This window comes from Diabrotica virgifera, chromosome 3 (assembly GCF_917563875.1).
Source record: "Diabrotica virgifera virgifera chromosome 3, PGI_DIABVI_V3a".
In the NCBI taxonomy this organism is placed as follows: Eukaryota; Metazoa; Arthropoda; class Insecta; order Coleoptera; family Chrysomelidae; genus Diabrotica; species Diabrotica virgifera.
In genome coordinates this window covers 223,486,158-223,508,410 of record NC_065445.1, presented here as the reverse complement: position 1 = coordinate 223,508,410, position 22,253 = coordinate 223,486,158, and the positions used below count along the sequence as shown (strand labels likewise).

The following is a 22,253-nucleotide window of genomic DNA, read 5'->3' as shown; positions in this document are numbered from 1 at the left end:
CACATTATCTGTGCAAAGGATATGATCAATGATGGACATTCCGGCCGGTCCAAAAAACGTGACTTCAGAGTTGGTGATTCTGGATATTGGCAGATCAAGAAGTAAATTTGTGAGCATTCTGCCGGCTGGATTTATTGTAATATCACCAAATTGGGTATGCCTACTATTAAGATCGCCCATTAACACTGCTGAGTTGAGTGTGGAAAAATACTCCAACAGCAGGTTGGATAGGGGTTGATTTGGATGTTTATAATAGGAGATTATCGTAATTTTGATGTTATTTTGTACATAAATGTCAACTGCCAGAAAATCCAGGTCTGGGAATTGGATATGGGGAGGAAGGATGTGTGGAGAGGTAGGTATGCTGTTATGTATAAGCAAGCCGTTTCCACGGCTGACCTGGCTTTTGGGAAGGTGGTATGAAGTGTAGCCTGTAAAATTAGGCGTGGTTTTTGACAGGGTATCGGTGAGGGATAGGATTTGTATATTGTTGTCGAAGAGCATTTGTTTGATTAAAGCTCTCTTTCTACCAATACCCTGACAGTTGACTGTACCCAATACACAGTTGAATGTGACTTTTTGTAATTAGTGGATGGGAACAAAGGTTATTTCTAACCTATTGTTCTTGGGATGTGGTACCATGCGGTGACCAAAGTAGGTTGTAGAGAGTTCAGATGCAAATTTGCCAATGGAGTCTCTCCTGTCAGGAAGGACATTTAGCAATAGCATGGTAATGATTTCCATCACCATTTCACCATTTTTGCATCCTCTGTGAGGTTGGCTGAGGGAACCTTTCTCTCAGCAACAATTGGTTTTAGCTCCTTGTATGAAGAAGCAGGTTCCTGCCTTTTGGGGCAACTCGGATGCCAGGCAGGGTGTTTGCCCTTGCAATTCGGGCAGGTCGGGTTGGACTGGGTTTTACACTCTGTGGACTTGTGCTCGCCACTGCCGCAATAAGGGCAAGTCACTTGTCTCTTGGCACACTCTGAGATTTCATGGCCGCTTTTGCAGCATCGGCTGAAATATTTTGTGATGGGTCGGACGAAGTTTGGATTCCTAGGTGCCTCGCAAGGTCTGACCAGCCCGTCAATGACGATTCCACTGGACAGAGCACTCTTGAAGTGCACCTCGGAATCGAGGAAAAGCCGGACTAGCCTTGTAGGTTTGTCGAACTGTCTAGAGACAATTCGACGGAGTTTGTTAAATGGAAAGTTAATTTCCTTGAGGCTTTGGCCTAATTCCTCTTCAGTGATACTTAGGTCAATGTCGGTAATGACCAGTTGGAAATCCGACAATTTGGTAGACGAATTTGGTTTAATATTATGGGACTGAGTGGGAGGTGAGTTTTTCAACTCAATGGTAATGCTTGGGTCGCCAGTGCGTGCCTGCAACCTTCTGGTTACTTCCTTAAGGTCAACCGATTGGTTGGTCTCAAGGTATATTTTGTCTTTAAAGACCAATCTGATATTAACCATGACACCCCTCAAAAGCTCGTGGGTGTTAACCAGCAGGAAGAGCTTCCTCTGGGTGTCATAAGTTTCTGGTATATTAATAATTTTGTAAAAGAAGCGTTTTTCTTGGGGCAGACTGGCTTCCTCAGCGGCTGTCGGGGTCTGAGGGACCTCATTGACAGTTGTGGCAGGTTGTTTAGTTGAAGAAGAGGTAGATGGAGTTTGAGAGTCGCCAGAGTGTGCCCGAGTGCTTTTCTTGGCTTTCTTTGTGATTTTTCGATTCTTGGTTTTAGTTTGCTTGGGCAAACTAGTGGATGCTCTAGACCCAGAACGAGTTCTGGGCCTAGCTGGTGACTTCTTGGCAGGAGATTTTGTTTCCTTGGATTTTCTCTGAGAGGTTGCGGCATCTCCTAATGGAGAATCCTCTGGAATGGGAGAGAGAATCGGAAACATGTTCTCGTATTTAAACTCAACAAGGTCCTTATCTGGAGAGGATTCGCGAGAAGTATTTCCAACCTCCGATGGTGTTGGAATTCTCTGGTGGAGCATTTTAAAAATGCGAGGTAAGGCATTTGGAAATTTATCATATGCGGAACACAATGTTTGGGAGAGGTCTTGGAGGAATTTTTCCTCCTCGTCGACTGGTTCGCTTACTGGTTCTACGGTCTCTTGAGACGGGGTAGCCCCCTGAGACGATGGATTCTCCATCTCAGGGGCCTGGATTATCTCGTGAGGCTACGCCTATATGTGGGGAGGATAATTATGAAGAGCGGATATTTTTTGTCTTTTCCTGCTAGCCGGTGGCAGACTCACCTAATACCGGCGACGAGAGAACCTCGTCAGGCTCGAAGAAGTCTTGTCCTTCGCAGGAAGAGATTTAGCGCTCGCTAGGCGCCAACGACCCACGCGACCTATCTATGGACGCCTCCAAGGGACGTCCAGAAGCAGCAAGCTGCCCCTAGACCACTACCCAAGAAGCCGTCTAGACGTACACCCTGTAACTCACCAATTTGTATTGCTATGCCTCCTATTTACTTGTTAGTGACCGTTACTACCAACAGTTACAAGGTAACAGTTCCAGGTAACGGCCACCTCTAGTGGTATTTTTGTAGGTGTTGTTATTATTGGTTTGTTTCAGAAGTAGTTAGCCTCTTCAGGCTAAATAGGCTTTGTTGTTGCTTTTGTGGTTTATGTTGTTTTGGCTATCTTCTATAGCTTTTTCTTCTACTAGCCTACTCTTGAAAGAGTGTGAGCACAGTGACCCTCTTCTTTCGGCTATTCGATGTGAACTCCCCTGCGACACAAGCGATTGCCCTCCGCACACTAGTCGATTCTGTTTTTATAAATTAACGCATGTTTTATATAGTAACCAAAACGACTATTTCGATCTGTGAAAAGTACGGTATTATTTCATTTTTATACAGTTGAGAGTATTTTTCTACTTCCTCAACGAATTTTATAATAAACACCTAGAAACAGAAATTCAATGTTTTCAGAATTTTACATTCTAAACAATATATTTCCACAAAGCTAATAGTACTACAATCAACGAATATAACATTCACCGATCTTTAAAAGACCTAGGCCGTTCGCACATGGATCGATCGAAGACACGTCTCGAAGTTCGCGCGTCATGCTCGTCTTGTACGAACCCTGCGGCACTAGCGATTGCTCTCCGCACACTTGTCGATTCAGTTTGCTCACATCTCCCAACTAGGAAGAACGCATTTTTTATATATCAACCAAAATGACTATTTCGATCTATGAAAGTACGGTATTGTTACATTTTTATTATAATTTGAATACAATGAGAATTATACTGAGGACATTTTTCTACTTCCCCAACGAATTTTATATTAAACACCTAGAAACAGAAGTTCAATGTTTTCAGAATTTTATATTACAAACAATATATTTCCACAAAGTTCCACAAATCAACGAACATAACATGCACCGATCTTTAAATAACAGTAAACTTTCATTCAGCGCAAAAAACAACAAAAAACGAAGGAAACAAATAAAATAAACTACCTATTATGACTAAAAACGTGCGTCTCACTCGAACTTTCTCGTGCACTACGGATCGCAAGCGACGAGAGTCGTACAAGACGAGGAGATTTGCAATTCTAAACGCTCCGTGTACGGAGCTCAACGCCAGAACGAAGGAACTTTACTGGCGGGGAGAGACTTACGTGACTGGAATCGAGTCGAGTGATTCGAGCGTCGCCTTATGTGCGGACAGCCTAAAATTTAGTTGAGGTCAAAAATCAACAAAAACGAAGCAAACAAATAAAATAATGACTGTAAACGTGCGTCTCAATTAAACTTTCTCGTGCGCTTCAGATCGCACGGAACGAGAGTCGTACAAGACGAGGAGATTTGCAATCCTAAATTCTCCATGTATGGAGCTCAATGCTACAACGAAGGAACTTAAGTGACAGAAGGAGATCTACGCGATTGAAATCGAGTCGATTACTTCGAGCGTCGCTCCATGTGCGAACACACACACACTACACATTACACTAGGTACCTAACTGGAAAAATCCACTGTACCATGCCAATGGCCATTAGTTGTCGAGGCATTAGCTAAATAAAAAAAATCTTTTTACCAATTTTTGCGATCAAAATATAATAAAAAAATTCCACCCCCAAGATGGGGTGCAACCACCCCCATGGTATAACCGCCCTTCGGTATTGCATAGATTTTGATCCTTGGACTATCCACTATTTATTCTCAAATTTTCAAGAAAATCGAACCATTCTGTAAAAAATTGCGAGGTGAAAACCTTCGGTTCCTGGACTAAAAATTGCCGCAATATTGTCAATTTATTCTCACTCTCCTGTGATATTAATGTTCAGAATTTTGGGTGATGCAGAACTTTTGAAACTATGTGTATCTATTAATCTGACATGATATATCAAAAAATATAAATTTTTCTCAAGAACCCCCTCAGCATATATATTTCTATTTCACAATATTAAAAATTGTTATTATGAAAAGTAGTTAGGAATTAAAAACTAATGTTTTGTATGCAATTAAGTCCTTGTCATTGTAAAAATATGGCAACATTTTTACAGTTTTTCCTACATTTTTTATTGTCATTTATTATAAACTTGATAACCTTTCCATTTTGTTTAGAAATTATAAACAAATTTTCATGAAACATAGTTAAATAAAAATCTACTGAACATTGATCAGTTGGTGACCTTTCAATTATTTAATACATGTCTTGCTACATTTTAGCTATGCGTTTAAAATAATAATACCATATTAAATCCTTTTGTTGTAATAATTTAAGGAATATTACAATGCCCAAATAATACTCCCGAAATAATACAAAGCCAAAATAATAAACACATTGTTTAATGCCCCCTCCAAATGAACAACATCCGTAAATTGCTTTTTAAGATACACCTTTTCCTATAGGTAACTTCACACGAAAAATCGCGTGGCGTCAAAACTGGAGACCGAGGTGACCAACAAATTTCAGAAAAATTATATATATATATATAACTCTTATATTAAAAAGATATTTATGTTATTGCCTTGTTCTTCTTCTTGTACCACTCCTATCGGGGATTGGAAATCATCAAGGCTATCCTGACCTTGTTTATAGCTGACTTAAAAAGTTCATTAGTGGTGCAGCCAAACTACTCTCTCAAATTTCGCAACCATGACATTCCTCTACGGCCTGGATTTCGTTTTCGTTCTATTTTTCCTTGCATTATATTTCGAAGTAATGCGTATTTATGTCCTCCCATCAAGTGACCCAAATATTCGAGTTATTTACATCTAACCTAATATGGCATGGGCACCACCCTGTTGGATCTATTTTCAAAAGAAAGAAAAGAGAGAAACGTTCGGCGTTTAAAGATTCATAAAAAAGGTCTAATTATCTTATTTCTGTAAATTCCACAACAAACAATTGTTTTAAATGCTTACTGGTTCCAACTTTTGATGATTAAATTTATATATTAAATTGGTCTAAACAAATGAATTAATCGGGGACTGTATGGATACAACTTGTTCTTTTTTAAATTTTCAAGACAGTATCTTTGTTAATAGGATATTGCATTGAAGCTGTATACAACAGTAATTTACAATGAACTACAGAAGACTTGAACAGAAAATAATAAGAACAATCCTAAGAAGTGACATCACCCAGTATGGATAAAAAAATTAAAGACGAAAAAAGGCATAAAATAGGGCTAGTAAACTAAAATATTGTATAATAACTAAAACAAAATGCTTGGAATAAATAGTTGCATCGTTGCAAGAGTTGCAAACTAGATGATCAAAAAAGTTACGGGATGGATTCCAATTCAACAAAGAAGCCAAGAGATAATTAAAATAAGATAATGACATAGGAAACGACATAAAAGTCGTGAACATAAAACACTGGAAAGCGAAAAGCAGAAATAGCGAGGAATATAGACAGATATTAAAATATACTGACAGATGCACAAATATGCAAGCCAATAGAAAGAGAAAGCAGAAGAAGAGGTGACAAATTATGACATTTTGTCGGTTATAGAAAAAAATATATTATTTTAAAATATTTTTTGTATATTATTAAAAGAATATTTTTTGTTATTAATTTTATTGTAATTTCTAGCATAAACGTTTTTCAAACGAACTTTTTATTTTGGATTTATATAAATTATAGTCTCATCTACGCCTATGATTATAAAAATAATAGCCTATAAAAGTTGCGTAATTTAAATAATAATTAAACAGATACCTAAAATAGTAGCATACAAAAATTTCGTCCACCAAGGTAAATCAGTCAGTTGATACATAAAACCAAATAGACAATATGAATAAATTTCTTACGAAACTAATAGAAAATCTGTCAATAATCCACATTAAACAGCTTCAAAATAAGTCAAGTTACAAATACGGAGATTGTGATTTTTGCATCGGCAGTGAACAGTCAAAAGCTGTTTTAAATATTATAAAAGAAAACGTAGATCCTCCAAATTTCAACGATGTCAATGATGGCGTGGAGAAATTGCTAAAAAAATATAACAGTTTGTACCAAGCTAGAGATGAAAGCAATAAAAGGTTAGTACCCATGGTTTACAATACTTTGTTAACAATTTTTGTCAACACCACCCAATTGGAGAGGCAGAAAAAAATTAAAGACGAAAAAAGGCATAAAATAGGGCTAGTAAACTAAAATATTGTATAATAACTAAAACAAAATGCTTGGAATAAATAGTTGCATCGTTGCAAGAGTTGCAAACTAGATGATCAAAAAAGTTACGGGATGGATTCCAATTCAACAAAGAAGCCAAGAGATAATTAAAATAAGATAATGACATAGGAAACGACATAAAAGTCGTGAACATAAAACACTGGAAAGCGAAAAGCAGAAATAGCGAGGAATATAGACAGATATTAAAATATACTGACAGATGCACAAATATGCAAGCCAATAGAAAGAGAAAGCAGAAGAAGAGGTGACAAATTATGACATTTTGTCGGTTATAGAAAAAAATATATTATTTTAAAATATTTTTTGTATATTATTAAAAGAATATTTTTTGTTATTAATTTTATTGTAATTTCTAGCATAAACGTTTTTCAAACGAACTTTTTATTTTGGATTTATATAAATTATAGTCTCATCTACGCCTATGATTATAAAAATAATAGCCTATAAAAGTTGCGTAATTTAAATAATAATTAAACAGATACCTAAAATAGTAGCATACAAAAATTTCGTCCACCAAGGTAAATCAGTCAGTTGATACATAAAACCAAATAGACAATATGAATAAATTTCTTACGAAACTAATAGAAAATCTGTCAATAATCCACATTAAACAGCTTCAAAATAAGTCAAGTTACAAATACGGAGATTGTGATTTTTGCATCGGCAGTGAACAGTCAAAAGCTGTTTTAAATATTATAAAAGAAAACGTAGATCCTCCAAATTTCAACGATGTCAATGATGGCGTGGAGAAATTGCTAAAAAAATATAACAGTTTGTACCAAGCTAGAGATGAAAGCAATAAAAGGTTAGTACCCATGGTTTACAATACTTTGTTAACAATTTTTGTCAACACCACCCAATTGGAGAGGCAGAAATACTACCAAATGTTATTAGACATGTACTATAATAATTTAAATAATTTTGCAAACAAATGGGATGGATGTGAGGTGTTACCAACTAGAGAAGAGTTTGAATCTCAAATAAAAGACCTTATACCACACGTTAAGCTAGATATGGTAAGACAAGCTAAAGAACAAGGTAGGAGTAAAGTGTTAGAATCTGTTAGTGAATTGCTAGAAGTGTTTCTGTATCCACAAATATTTAGGGAAGATTGCTACAAAATTGTTACTGGAACCTTAAGATCTAGCGAATATATATTCAATAAATTTGAGGTTGTGCACAGTGGAGGAAACTTGGGTTTATTAGGAGACTACTTTAAAATTAACATTTTCTTCAATTTCAATAACAAGGATCAAACCATCCGTTGTTTCGCAAAATATTTACCAGTTACAAATGAAATAACCTTATTAGTTGCGAAGGCTTGTTTTAAGAAAGAAATATTTATGTATAGTGAATTTATGCCATCAGTCCTTTCTTTAGGTATCAACGAAATTGAAGATGTTGCACCTCACTGTTATTTGATAAAAAAATATGACTGTATCATTCTAGAAGATTTATCATCTAGTAATTACGTTGTTAAACCTATGGAACTGCCCGCAGAATATGATTGGCTGGCAATAGTTACTAAGCAACTAGCCAAATTACATGCATCTTCGTGGGTATACGAGGAAAAGATGTCTGCAAAATCTGGCAAAGTGATACGGATCAGTGAATTGTATAAGGATCATCTTAAAGAGTACTTACTAAGCGATGAAGAACCAGCTGGTGTTCCGTTCTTACAAGGGTGTAAATTCATGGTGTCCTACATCTTAGAACAGTTTCCCGATTTGACCGAAGGTATGGAATTATCGGAATTAAAGAAAGTGGTGAAGGCAGCTTTCAAGGAGATGTACAAAAATGTTGGTGAATCAAAAAAGTTTAGGAATGTTATCTGCCAAGGAGATATACATTCAAACAATATTTTAGTGAAATACAATGAAGATAATAAGCCAGAATCTTGTAAACTTGTAGATTATCAAATTTCTAGGTACTGCAGTCCTGTTGTAGAACTTTTAGTTCACTTATATATGAATACTAACAAAGCGAATCGAGAAAAATATATGGAGATTTTATTAGATCTTTATCATGCAGAACTGACTAGAATACTTGGTCGATATGATATTGATATAAACGAAATTTTAACATATTCTTCATTCTTAGAAGCTGTTAACGAATTTAAACTTACAGGAATGTGTATAACAGCTACTTATATTCAAATTTTATTCATTCCTAAACATTTATTGCAAGATTTGAACACAAACCCAGAAAAAGCTGCTCAGTATTATGTAGGAGAGAGAAAAGAAGGATTTGAGCAATTTATGAAACACGATTCATTTAAAAATAAATTGATGGAGATGGTTGAAGAAATGTATAATGAAATAAAAAGAAGAAATAATTAAAACGCCTTTATTTATAAAAAATAAGTATTTAAAAATGTAAAGATATTTTGGATTTAAAATAAATACATTTAATGTTTGTAGTTTACATTATTCCCTTCTTCTTCTTCATGTCCCTCCCGGTCCCCTTTTTGCTTTCACTTTTCCTTGTATAACTAATCGCATCAACTCATATTTTTCATTTTTCCAAAGTAGCTCATTTTTATTTTCTTCATAATTTTTGGGTATTTCTTTTTCATTTTTCATCTTTCTTAATATTTCCGTGTTTGTTACGTGTTATGTTACGTGCCCACATCTCAAAGCTGTCTTTTTTCAGTTAGGCCGTAAGTGTCCAGGCTTCAACCCCATATAAAAGAACAGAGAATACATAGCACCTCAATACTTCAGTTCTAATTTCTATTCCCAGTTTTCCATTGCACAATACTGTTTTCATCTTAAAGGGTTACATAGGTCTTGCGGGTAAAAAAATATTCATTTTTGTAGAGTTGACTGCAATTTTTCGATAACAGCCCTTTTTTGCGGTGGGCAGAATAAATAAGTCTAGTCTCATCTAAAATCAAAAAGTTTCTTGTAGTTTATACCTCTGGCTAGAGAATGAACAAAGGAATTTTTTTTAGGTGAACTCGTTTTTGTTTTATAAAAAATAACTACTTTAAAAATGGTAATTTTAGAAAAAATGAGACAAATTGGGGTCGAAAATGTGTTTAAACTTATGTAAAATCTTCAAATTTAATTATTTTTTAAATTTCTTCGTTCATTCACTAGCCAGAAGTATAAACTACAAGAAACTTTTTGATGTTGTTCTGAAGCTATTTCCTTGTGGCATTTTTATAATTACGTATTTTTTATGGGAAATAAGCCACAATTTTACTAAAAAATGAATTTATTAACGTTTCGAAGCCCAAATCGGGTTTCGTTGTCAAAATACAAAATACTATTAAAATAAAACAAACATGTTGCTAAGTAAAAAAATTCTTCTAATAATTTAAATGAGTCAGATTAAATAAATTATTAGAAGAATTTTTTTACTTAGCAACATGTTTGTTTTATTTTAATAGTATTTTGTATTTTGACAACGAAACCCGATTTGGGCTTCGAAACGTTAATAAATTCATTTTTTAGTAAAATTGTGGCTTATTTCCCATAAAAAATACGTAATTATAAAACTTTTTGATTTTTTTATTTTAGTTGAGACTGGACTTATTTATGCTGCCCACCGCAAAAAAGGGCTGTTGGGGAAAAATTGCAGTCAACTCTACAAAAATGAATATTTTTGATTGAAAATTTTTTGAGAGTACCTTAAGTACTATAATTATACATGTTCCAATTATAAATAAAAACAATTTTTAGTTTTCAAGATATAATTTTTTTAAAATCACTTTTTTACCCGCAAGACCTATGTAACCCTTTAATGAAAACGCTTCTGGCGATCTCAATGCGTCATTTTATTTGAAAGCCGCGGTCCCATTATAGTCTAAGAGCTAGTGAACCCTCCGACTAACGGTCGTCCTGTAAGGCTAGAAATTTTTCTAGTGATAATTCATAGCACACCAAGGCTAAAAACCGTGACCTGGCAGGCATCAGCGGTGCACGTGTATCTACCAGGTGAATCGAAAAGTGCAAATTTAGGGGGTAAAATAAACTTTCTCCTGTAAGGTTTAAATTTAAGTATGTGTTTGAGTAAGTCATTTAGAAGAAATGTGTACAATGACAGGCGATTCTGAAGAGCATAAGACCTTGCCAGGCGAGGGGAAAGATGAGGGGTTTTTTCCTAAAATTATTCTTTTTGCATCGAACAAATTTTTTTAGGTTTCTTGAATAATTCCAAACAGAAAACGTCTTTAGTGATTTTTCTCTTAAGTTAATAGTTTTTGTTATATAAGCGATTGAAAATATTGAAAATTTCGAAATCGGCCATTTTTAACCCTAAATCGGACATTTATCTAAAAATTTCAATGTTGCCAAGGTACGTAGATATTCTTTAAACATTGATGGATGAAATACCGAAGAGTTATTTGCAATAAAATATCGAAAACCCCTTTGTTTTTTTAATTGCTAATCAAGCGGGCGCGTCACTGTAGTATAAGTGAGGACGTTTGAGTTTGCATAAATTCATTATCTCGAGAATGGGCAAATTTCAAGAGAAATCCTCAGATAGGTCGATTTTTATTTTTGAATTAGGACTTTTTGGCATATATATAATATTAGTAACGTCATCCATCTGGGCGTGATGACGTAATCGATGATTTTTTAAATAAGAGTAGGGGTTTGTGTGATAGCTCATTTGAAAGGTTATTTAATTCTCTATTCAGTAATATAAACATTAACATAATTATTTATACAGGGTGTACAAAAAAATTTCTTCTATTTGTCAAATTTAATCAAAGTTAATTTAATAAAAAAAATTTTTTTTGTACACCCTGTATAAATAATTATATTAATGTTCATATTAGTGAATAGAGAATTAAATAACCTTTCAAATGAGCTATCACACAACCCCTACTCTCATTTAAAAAAATCATCGATTACGTCATCACGCTCAGATGGATGACGTCACTAGTATTACATATATGCCAAAAAGTCCTAATTTAAAAATAAAAATCGTCCTGTCTGAGGATTTCTCTCGAAATTTGCCCATTCTCGAGATAATGAATTTATGCCAACTCCAACGTCCTCACTTATACCACAGTGTCGCGCCCGCTTGATTAGCAATTAAAAAACAAAGGCGTTTCCGATATTGTATTAAAAAAATCTCTCTGGGATTTCATCAATCAATGTTTAAAGAATATCTACCTACCTTGGCAACTTTGAAATTTTTAGATAAATGTCCGATTTAGGGTTAAAAATGGCCGATTTCGCAATTTTTAAAATTTTCAATCGCTTATATAACAAAAACTATTAACTTAAGAGAAAAATCACTAAAGACCTTTTCTGTTTGGAATTATTCAAAAAACCTAAAAAAAATTTGTTCTATGCAAAAAGAATAATTTTAGGAAAAACCCCTAATCTTTTCCCTCGCCTGGCAAGGTCTTATGCTTTTCAGAATCGCCTGTCATTGTACACATTTATTCTAAATGACTTACTCAAACACATACTTAAATTTAAACCTTACAGGAGAAAGTTTATTTTACCCCCTAAATTTGCACTTTTCGATTCACCTGGTAGATACACGTGCACCGCTGAGGCCTGCCAGGTCATGGTTTTTAGCCTTGATGTGCTATGAATTATCACCTGAAAAATTTCTAGCTTTACAGGACGACCGTTAGTCGGAGGGTTCACTAGCTCTTAGACTATTATTTATTTAGTTCACATCCTAAATAATTGTATCTGGTTACATTCTCTAGAGCTTTTCCTTTATCGTAGATTGTTTCGTTTTCAATCTTGTCTCATTGACAATCATGATTTTTTCTAACAATAAAACACTGAAAACGTTTGTTTTTTATACTTCCACCAAATTTATTACTATGTGACTAAAGCTGTTTTGGCAGAGTGCCTTTCTCAAGTGATTTAGTTTACTATGCGCTTGCCTTTTTAAAGTCTTTAACTGAAGAGGTTGAGGAGTGGGGAGCTGTTTGTCTCGAGTTGGTCATTCAGAATTATATTTGTATTTTTCAATTTATTAATTTTCATAGATTCTAATAAAGATAGCTTTAGGCCTTTATTTTGAATACGCAAAATTTGAAGCTGTTCATTAAAATAATGATAATGATCTAGAAAATGAAGCGCGTATGTAGAAGTGTCTGTTTTTCTATTGTTGAAAGCACTCAGGGCCCCCGCTACCATATGTGCAAAGTGTGCAATGCACAGGGGCGCCATCCTTTAGGGGCGCCAAAACCCAGGGTAAAGTATTGCAAAAAATTTGGAAAAAAAAACAAACAAAAAAAAACAAAAATTAATTTTAAAATAAAAGTTGAGAAATTAAATAGGATTACGTATAAATAGAAGAAAAACATGAGAAAAACAGAATACTTCGCCCATATAATAATTAGAGGACCTAAATTCCATCTTCTTTTTCTTAAAGTTCCCTCTCCTATCGGAGGTTGGATATCATAATGCCTATAGTCACTTTGTTGGCTGCTGCTCTGAATAGTTGTAATGAACTACAGTTAAACCATTCTCTAAGGTTCCTCAGCCATCCTCCAAATTCCATGTACTTCGCCTTATAATACAATAAAAAGTGGAGGGAAAGAGATGGATTGGTCGAAATTAACTTTCATGGTTGTGAAATATTAGATAAAGAAGACGAAGGTATAATAAATACACACAAAATTTTATCATCCAGTTACTGCCGATTCCTACATGCAAGACCATGTCGGAAGTCAGGCATTTTAATTTATTTTGTTATGATTTTATTATGTTTGTTTCATTTTTATATTTTAGTCTACAAATAATAGTCCATTTACTCACGGGTTTTGCTGTGAATTTTAAAGAGCCGCTTGCATTGATATGGAATACACATTGGCATAGGTACACATAATACACATAGCTAACAAGTCAAAGAAAAAAGTGATATTGTGCCGATGTGTGCTTTTGCACTGGGCGTACGTTCCACCCCTTCTCGGGGGTGAAAAACATACGTTCAAAATAAGCCTGGAATTGGATAAATTGAGTAATTCTAAGGAACTTTGTTTCTATAGAATTTTTTCACTAATACTTTTCGAGTTATTTGCGAGTGAATATGTTCATTTTTTAACAAAAACCCTGTTAGACGGTTTTTCCAAAATAACTCAAAAAGTAAGTATTTTATCGAAAAACATATTGTTATCAAAAAATAGCTTACAAAAAGTTTAAAAAATGGCTGGCATGTGAAGCCTGTAAACTCAGTAGAAGCACAGTTGTTGTAGCTAAAGAAAAGTAGGATCTTATTCTTCAAATTCCAAATCGAATATTTTAACGTGAAATAACCAAAAGTGTTTATAACAAGATTTACATGTGTTCTTTAAATAAGTTTCTAGCATCAAAAGTAAGTAAGTTATGCTCAAAATAAAGTTGGTCCCTTTTTTGGTAAAAGAAATCTTTTGGACAAAATTTTTTTTATCTTGAAAAAAATTGCTTTTTTTTAAATAGCTTAAAAATTATTGGTGATACCAAAAATCTCAAGCAGTAAAAAATGTACGTTTTTCAATTCTGAATATTTTGGATTTTTTGTTTTCCTGTAAAACAAAAATTGTTAAGATATGGCTGTTCAAAATTTGGATACACCCGTGATTAACGACTCGTTCAAGCCCTTTTAACTAGAACAGTCTTTTCAAAAAAGCACTTTAAACCGATGGAACTTCAGATCATATAAACAATACATAAAGTAACTTGTAGTGAAGCGGTATCGATTAATAATTTCCTTTGGGACGCTAATTAGGGGGTGATTTTCACGATTTTAAAGGGGCCATCATTATTTTTAGCGTAACTTACTTACTTTTGAAGTTATAAACTTAAAAAACAAACAAAAAATAATGTTTCACTTTCACTTTATTTTTAATATAAGCTTTATTTTTGCTAAGAACATTTTGTTCGATAAAATATTTACTGAAAAAACCCTATAGAACAAAAGTTACTTAAAATTAGTCATTTTATCCAATTCCTTTTTTGAACATTTCTATTTTTCTATTTGAACCCCGAGAAGGGGTGAAACTCACATCCAGGGCAAAAGCACACATCAGCACAATATCACTTTTTTATATGACATGTTGGGTATGTGTATGCCAAATTCCATGTCAATGCAAGCAACTCTTTAAAATTCGGAGGTTTTGCAATATTTTACCGTGAGTGACTGGACTATAAATATGACTTCTAAGGTTCAGTTTTTTGCTTTATTTCAAGCACCTACCTACCGACCTACCTTCAAAAAATAAATAGAAAAACATGATCCAAAATGCCTTAAGGGGAGCCAAAATCCTATTTTGCGCAGAGGCGCCAGTTACCCTTACGGGGGCCCTGAAAGCACTTTTGTGTTCTGCTATCGATTTATCAAAGATTTGACCGATGCAAGTTTTCGGACAGTCACCACAAGTTAGTTTGTAAACACCACTCTGTAGTTGTTTTCTCTTTCGGCTCTTATTGTTCTTAATATATCTGCTTAAGTTGTTGTTATTTCTGAAAGCTGGTGTTATTCCTTTCTTTTTTATGAAGCTGGCTATAATATACAGGGTGTAACAAAAGTACAGGTCATAAATTAGATCACATATTCTGGGACCAAAAATAGTTCGATTGAACCTAACTTACCTTAGTTCAAATGTGCACCTAAAAAAAGTTACAGCCCTTTGAAGTTACAAAATAAAAATCGATTTTTTTCAGTATATCGAAAACTGTTTGAGGTTTCTTATTGAAAACGGACATGTGACATTATTATGCTAGGAACATCTTAAAAAAACATTATAGTGAAATTTGTGTACCCCATAAAAATTTTATGGGGGTTTTGTTTCCTTAAACCCCCTAAACTTTTGTGTACGTTCCAATTAAATTATCATTTTGGCACAATTAGTTAAACACAATGTTTTTAAAACTTTTTTGCCTCTTAGTACTTTTTCGAAAAGTTAGTTTTTTTTTGAGATATTTTGAATATTTTGTCAAATCCACCACACATTTGTGTACTTTAAGTACGATTTTAGAGACTTGGTAATAATATGAAAATTTATTTATAAATTACAGTTTGAGGTATATGTAGTTTGAACCATATTAAAAAAGAAGCCACATCTCGATAAAAGGTGCCTTAGCTGAAAAGTACTTTTTAAAAACACTGTGTTTAACTAACGGTACAGCAATAATAGTTTAATTGGAACGTACACAAACATTTGGGGGGTTTAAAGGCGCAAACCTCCCATAAAATTTTTACGTAAACATATTAAAAATGAAGCCGCATCTCGATTAAAACTGGTTTATCGAAAAAGTACTAAGAGGCAAAAAACTTTTAAAAACATTGTGTTTAACTAATGGTACTACAAAAATAGTTTAATTGGGACGTACATAAAAGTTTGGAGGGGTTTAAGGGAACAAAACCCCCATAAAATTTTTATGGGCTGCACAAATTTTACTATAATTTCTTTTTAGGATGTTCATGCCATAAGAATGCCACATGTCCATTTTCATTAAAAAATCTCTAATAGTTTTCGATATATCGGAAAAAATCGATTTTCATTTTGTAACTTCAAAGGGCTGTAAATTTTTTTGTGTGCATATTTATATTAAGGTAAGTTAGGTTCAATCGAACTATTTTTGGTCCCAGAATATGTGATTTAAATTATGACCTGTATTTTTGTTACACCCTGTATATTTCGTCGAAGTAAATCGAAGTACTTCGACGAAAATTTTCCCCGAAAAATGCGGGTTTTTCCAACAAAATGTTTAATTTTCAAGTAAAATTTTAGATACGTAATTGTTTATCAATAATTAAATAATTTGGTATTATAAAAGCTCTTTTCGTATAGATTAAAATTCCAGAAGTCAATGGAAATTTAATGAACACTTTAGCAACAATTGAATTGTTAATTAAAAATTTACGGTCGCTATAATAACCACAATAATTAGGATACATAAGAATAACTACGATTTTTGTATAAAAAGACACTGTACCTATCTAATGTACTTTACATAATTGAAATTGGACTATTTAAGCGGCCTCACGAATATTTTAAAATTATAAACAATTTTTTGGCTTATAATCAAATAGAATATCTCGGGAAATATTAAATTAAATTAAATCATGAAAACGGTATTGGAAAAGAATGGCAGGACTCTTCTTCTAAAAGAAAAAACGTTTAATTGTGATGAGTGGTTCCTGAGATACAACCGGTCAAAATTGACCGGCATTTACGGCAAAGATATAAACAAATGGATCATAATTTTTGAATCATCACCTTTTTATTTCGGTCTTCTTTCTCCACACCAATTGTCATATCTTTAAACTACTCATAAAATATATTATTATAATAAAAACTATCGATATTACGAGTGAAAAATGCCAAAAATAGCAAAATTTCAATCAAAAATTAGGTTGGAGAAAATGTAATCTCAAAGTTCAAAATCGGTATACGTTAAAAAAATTCATTTTCTCGGCTTTCCATGCCATTAGTTAGGGCCATCTAACTGACGCATTATTAAATGTCAAAGTTAATTTGTTTTGTTATAATAATTTAATTAAATTATTATAACAAAAATTTTTAATTTGCTCAAATAAAGATTGTTTAAATAATTATACAGCTTTCAAATGAGAATATTTGAGTTTTTAACGTTAAAAGGTACACTTGTAGTAAGTTTTTCTAAAAAAAGTCTACAACTGGAAAAAATATGTAGTTTTCTTTTCTTATAAATAAATTAATCTATTATAACAAAACAAAAGCAAGTTTGACATTTAATAATGGGTTAGTTAGATGGCTCTACTCTAGTTACTTGGGAACAAAAAAAGAATGAAGAAAATTGCTCCATATAAAGCCGATAAAATGCATTTTTTTAACGTAGACCGATTTTGAACTTGGAGATTACATTTTCTCCAACCTAATTTTTGATTGGAATTTTGCTATTTTTGTCAATTTTCACTCGTAATATCGATAGTTTTTATTATAATAATATATGTTATGAATATTTTAAAGATATTGAAATTAGTGTAGAGAAAGAGGACAAAAACAAAAAGGTGATGGTTTGAAAATTATTATCCTATTGTTTATATCTTTGCCGTAAATGCCGTTCAATTTTGACCGGTTGTTCCTCAGGAACCGCTCATCACAATTAAACGTTTTTTCTTTTAAAAGAAGCGTCCTGCGCTTTTTTTCCAATGCTGTTCTCATGATTTAAATTAATTTAATATTTCCCGAGGAATTCTATTTGTTTATAAGCCAAAAAATTGTTTATAATTTTAAAATATTTCTGAGGCTGCTTAAATAGTCCAATTTCAATTCTGTAAAGTAAATTAGATAGGTACAGTGTCTTTTTAGACAGAAATTATAGGTCTTCTTATGTATCATAATTATTGTGGTTATAACAGCGACCGTTAATTTTTAATTAAAAATTCAATTGTTGCTAAACTGTTCAATCAATGTCTATCGCCTTCTGGAATTATAATATATGAGAAAAGATCTTTTATATTGCTGAGTTATTCAATTATTGATAAACAATTACTTATCTAAAATTTTAATTGAAAATTAAAGATTTTGTTGAAAATTTTCGTAAATTTTCTCCGTAAATCGGGAAAAACACATCTCTATGCAGAATTTAATTACGGTGCATTTTATTCACGGTAATTTAATTTACTCGTTAATCATTTAATTACGGTAAATAGTTTTCCTTGTATTTTGCTAATTGGCCCAGAGTAATTTAGCAGAAATAGTAACGTAATTGTGGTAACCATAGTTTTACTTAGGTTTTTATTTGTCAACTTGACAGTATTTAACTAGTTATTTAAATTTAACGCCCAAGTAGTATGATAAGATTGATCCAAAAGATGGCATAACCCAGACATCCAAAGTGAAAGTTCTCCTCCAACACCAAATTGTTCTATATGGTCCACATAATGTTCAGAAAAAGTCACACCATTTTGAGCGTCGGGTTTGGGGGGTAGAGGGGGAGAAATCGGTAAATTCGTAGTTTTTTGCGTTTTTCGTCAATATTTCCAAAATTATGGGGTTTAGCATTAACAACCTTCTATACAAAAATGTTCCACATTAAATTTTAAATAAAAAAGGTCCAATGAATAATCCTTCCCAAATGAACGGTTCCAAAGTTACAGAGGTAGTATAGTATAATTGGTCCAAAAAAGGCCTAACCAAGACATCAAAAATAAAAGTTTTCCTCCAACACCAAATTGTTCTATATGGTCCACATATGGTTCAGTAAAAAGTTACACCACTTTGAGCACATGGTTTGGGGGGGGGGCGCTGGGGGGAAGTCGGTAAATTAGTAGTTTTTTAAGTTTTTCGTCAATATTTCTAAAACTATGCTTTAGCGTAAACAATATTCTATACAAAAATGTTCTACATAAAATTTAAAGCAAAAAAGGTCCTATACATAATTGTTATAAAATCAACGGTTCCAGAGTTACGGAGGGTGAAAATTGGAGGTTTTCGATACTTTTTATATTTTTTGGGCAATTGATGATGATTTTGGGTGGTGAGGTTGACGCTTCTTTAAGGGCTTATTACTAACATACCATCGGCCACTGAAATAGCAAATTTGATTTATAAAACCCAATTCTGTTAAAGAAAATCAGTAGGAAATTGCCCAAAAAATATAAAAAGTATCGAAAACCTCCACTTTTCACCCTCCGTAACTCTGGAACCGTTGATTTTATAGCAATTATGTATGAACCTTTTTTGTTTTAAATTACATGTAGAATATTTTTGTATAGAAAATTGTTTACGCTAAAGCATAATTTTAGAAATATTGACGAAAAAGGTAAAAAAACTACCAATTTACGGACTTCTCCCCCATCTCCTCCCCAAACCGGACGCTTAAAATGGTGTAACTTTTTACTGAACAATATGTGGACCATATAGAACAATTTGGTGTTGGAGGAAAACTTTTACTTTGGATGTTTAGGTTAGGCTTTTTTTGGACCAATTATACTATACTACCTCCGTAACTTTGAAATCGTTCATTTTAGAAGGATTATGCATAGGGAATTTTTTATTTCAAATTTAATGTAGAACATTTTTGTATAGAAGGTTGCTAATGCTAAATCGTATAGTTTTAGAAATATTTGCGAAAAACCTAAAAAACTACGAATTTACCGATTTCTCCCCCTCGCCCCACCAAACCCGACGCTCAAAATGGTGTGACTTTTTTCTGAACATTTTGTGGACCATATAGAACAATTTGGTGTTGGAGGATAACTTTCACTTTGGATTTCTGGGTTTGGATCTAGTTATACCATACTAAAGGGCATTATATCATATTTAACTGACTTCGAAAAATGATGTCATTATTTGTCAAATAAAAACCAGTTACCATTATGGCAAGCTCTGCTGAACAACTCCAGTTACTGCTAAACAAAACAGTTTCTGAGAAAAATATGGACTAAAATGAATATAAAAAAGACCAAATATATGATAACAACAACGAAAACAAATATACAACCAAACATACATTTGGGAAATGTACCGATATAAAGGGTTGATAAATACAAACACCTAGGAACCTGAATTTCAGACAATAATTATCAAACAACAGAAATAAGAGCTAGGAGCGTAATTGCAGGAAATGCATTTGTAAAAATAAAAACAATTCTCTGCAACAAAGACCTTAGATTAAAATTGAGAGTAAGAGCTTTGAGATGCTAAGTGTTTTCAATACTGAAATATGGACTTGAAAGCTGGACATTGAAGCAAGAACACATCAATAAGCTACACTCCTTTGAAATGTGGTGTTACAGGAGAATGCATAGAAGAGCATGTACACATAAAAACTAACACGACAGTATTGCGAGAAATGGACAAAAAATACGAAATTATAAACACAATAAAAATAAGAAAGTTACAATATTTGGGACGCGTAATGAGGGTACAGCGATATGATCTGCTAAGACTGATCGTACAGGGAAAGATAAGAGAAGGAAGGAGTATAGGAAGAAGAAGAGTGTTATGGTTAAAGAATTTAAGGAACTGGTTTATACGCAGTTCTATAGAACTCTTCAGAGCAGCGGTAGATAGCGTAAAGATAGTGATGATGATATCCAACCTCCGATTGGGAGACGGTACTTAAAGAAGAAGAATCTATCTACAGGAACTTATTTTCCTTGTGGATTTTGTTTACGGTTTAAGCTTTAAGCACTAACGTGAGAGAAATTTTTGATGCTCACTGTATAATAATATGTCAATATATTTTTATATGGAGGTTAGATAAGTATCATACCTTACTGGATTTATTCTTTCTGTTTTATATTTTTCCTTTATTTTTAAGTGTGTCAGAATAAATTCAGTGCCTAATGTATTAGTCTAAGTAATGAAGCTTAAATAGGACAAAACCTCGCAATTTTTACAGAATGGATCGATTTGCTTGAAAATTTAAGAATAAGTAGTGGATAGTCCAAGGATGAAAATCTATATGATGCCGAAAAGCGCTTTTACAATGGGGCTGGTTGCCACCCCATCTCGGGGGTGGAAATTTTTATTATATTTTGACCGCAAGAGTTAGTAAAGCCATTCATTATAAGCAAAAAACGTTCTATACATTTTTTTGATGAAATTAATTCGGCACCTGCCACGTGGGGTGTTACCAGCACCCCATAATACATTTTTATCAAATATTTGGTATTTCAAGTTTGGTAACCGAGCTGTGCGTCATAGTAACTTTCTATAATATTATATAGCATATATGTGTTAGTGTTTGTAGTGGTTATTTAGTGTCATTCTGAACTTATAGCTCTAAAGTCTAATTGGGGTGTCATTATCTGGCACTTTAAGTTTTAAATTTTTTTGTATTTTTAATAAACAGGTCAAATTTACATTTTTTATTGAAATAACTGATTTAAATTATTAATATAGACTCTATATGTTGTTCTGAAGCTATTTCCTTGTGGCATTTTTATAACGAACTATTTTAAATGGGAAATAAGCCACAATTTTACCAAGAAAATGAATTTAATAACGTTTCGACGCCCAAGTCGGGTGTCGTTGTCAAAATACAAAATAATACTAAATAAACAAAAATGTTGTTGCTTAGTAAAAAATTCTTCTAATAATTTATTTAATCTGACTCATTTATATCGGCAATTCAGGCATGTATTATACATTTTAAAGTAGAAGACTTTAAAATGATATTGCCAATATTGATGAGTTGCGTTTCCTGGGACGACTTTACTGAAAGATAGTTCATTCGATTACATGAAATCATATTCATGAAATATTCTTGAGTTGGGGTTGATTTCATGTAATCGAATGAACTATCTTTTAGTAAAGTCGTCCCAGGAAACGCAACTCATAAATATTGGCAATATCATTTTAAAGCCTTCTACTTTAAAATGTATAATATATGTCTGAATTGCCGATATAAATGAGTCAGATTAAATAAATTATTAGAAGAATTTTTTACTAAGCAACAACATTTTTTTTATTTAGTATTATTTTGTATTTTGTCAAGGACACCCGACTTGGGCGTCGAAACGTTAATAAATTCATTTTTTTGGTAAAATTGTGGCTTATTTCCCATTTAAAATAGTTCATAGACTCTATACTCACTAAATCCTAATTTTTTTAGATATTTTACTTGACTTCATTTATTTTGGCTTTGTACTTGCTAATTTGCTTATAACACCTTTTTCATTT

The 22,253-nt window shown here is 33.0% G+C and overlaps 2 protein-coding genes across 3 annotated transcripts in view; one reads left to right on the top strand and one right to left on the bottom strand.

Moving 5' to 3' along the window:
* The window catches only part of LOC126881536 (adenylate cyclase type 8), a 1,218,021-nt gene that overhangs the window by 292,630 nt on the left and 903,138 nt on the right, over positions 1 to 22,253 (bottom strand). The window lies entirely within an intron of this gene.
* Positions 7,159 to 9,085, top strand: LOC126881537 (uncharacterized). Its single transcript, XM_050645867.1, has one exon. It carries the CDS (start codon positions 7,228 to 7,230, stop codon positions 9,007 to 9,009), a length of 1,782 nt encoding a protein of 593 aa, XP_050501824.1. The 5' UTR covers positions 7,159 to 7,227; the 3' UTR covers positions 9,010 to 9,085.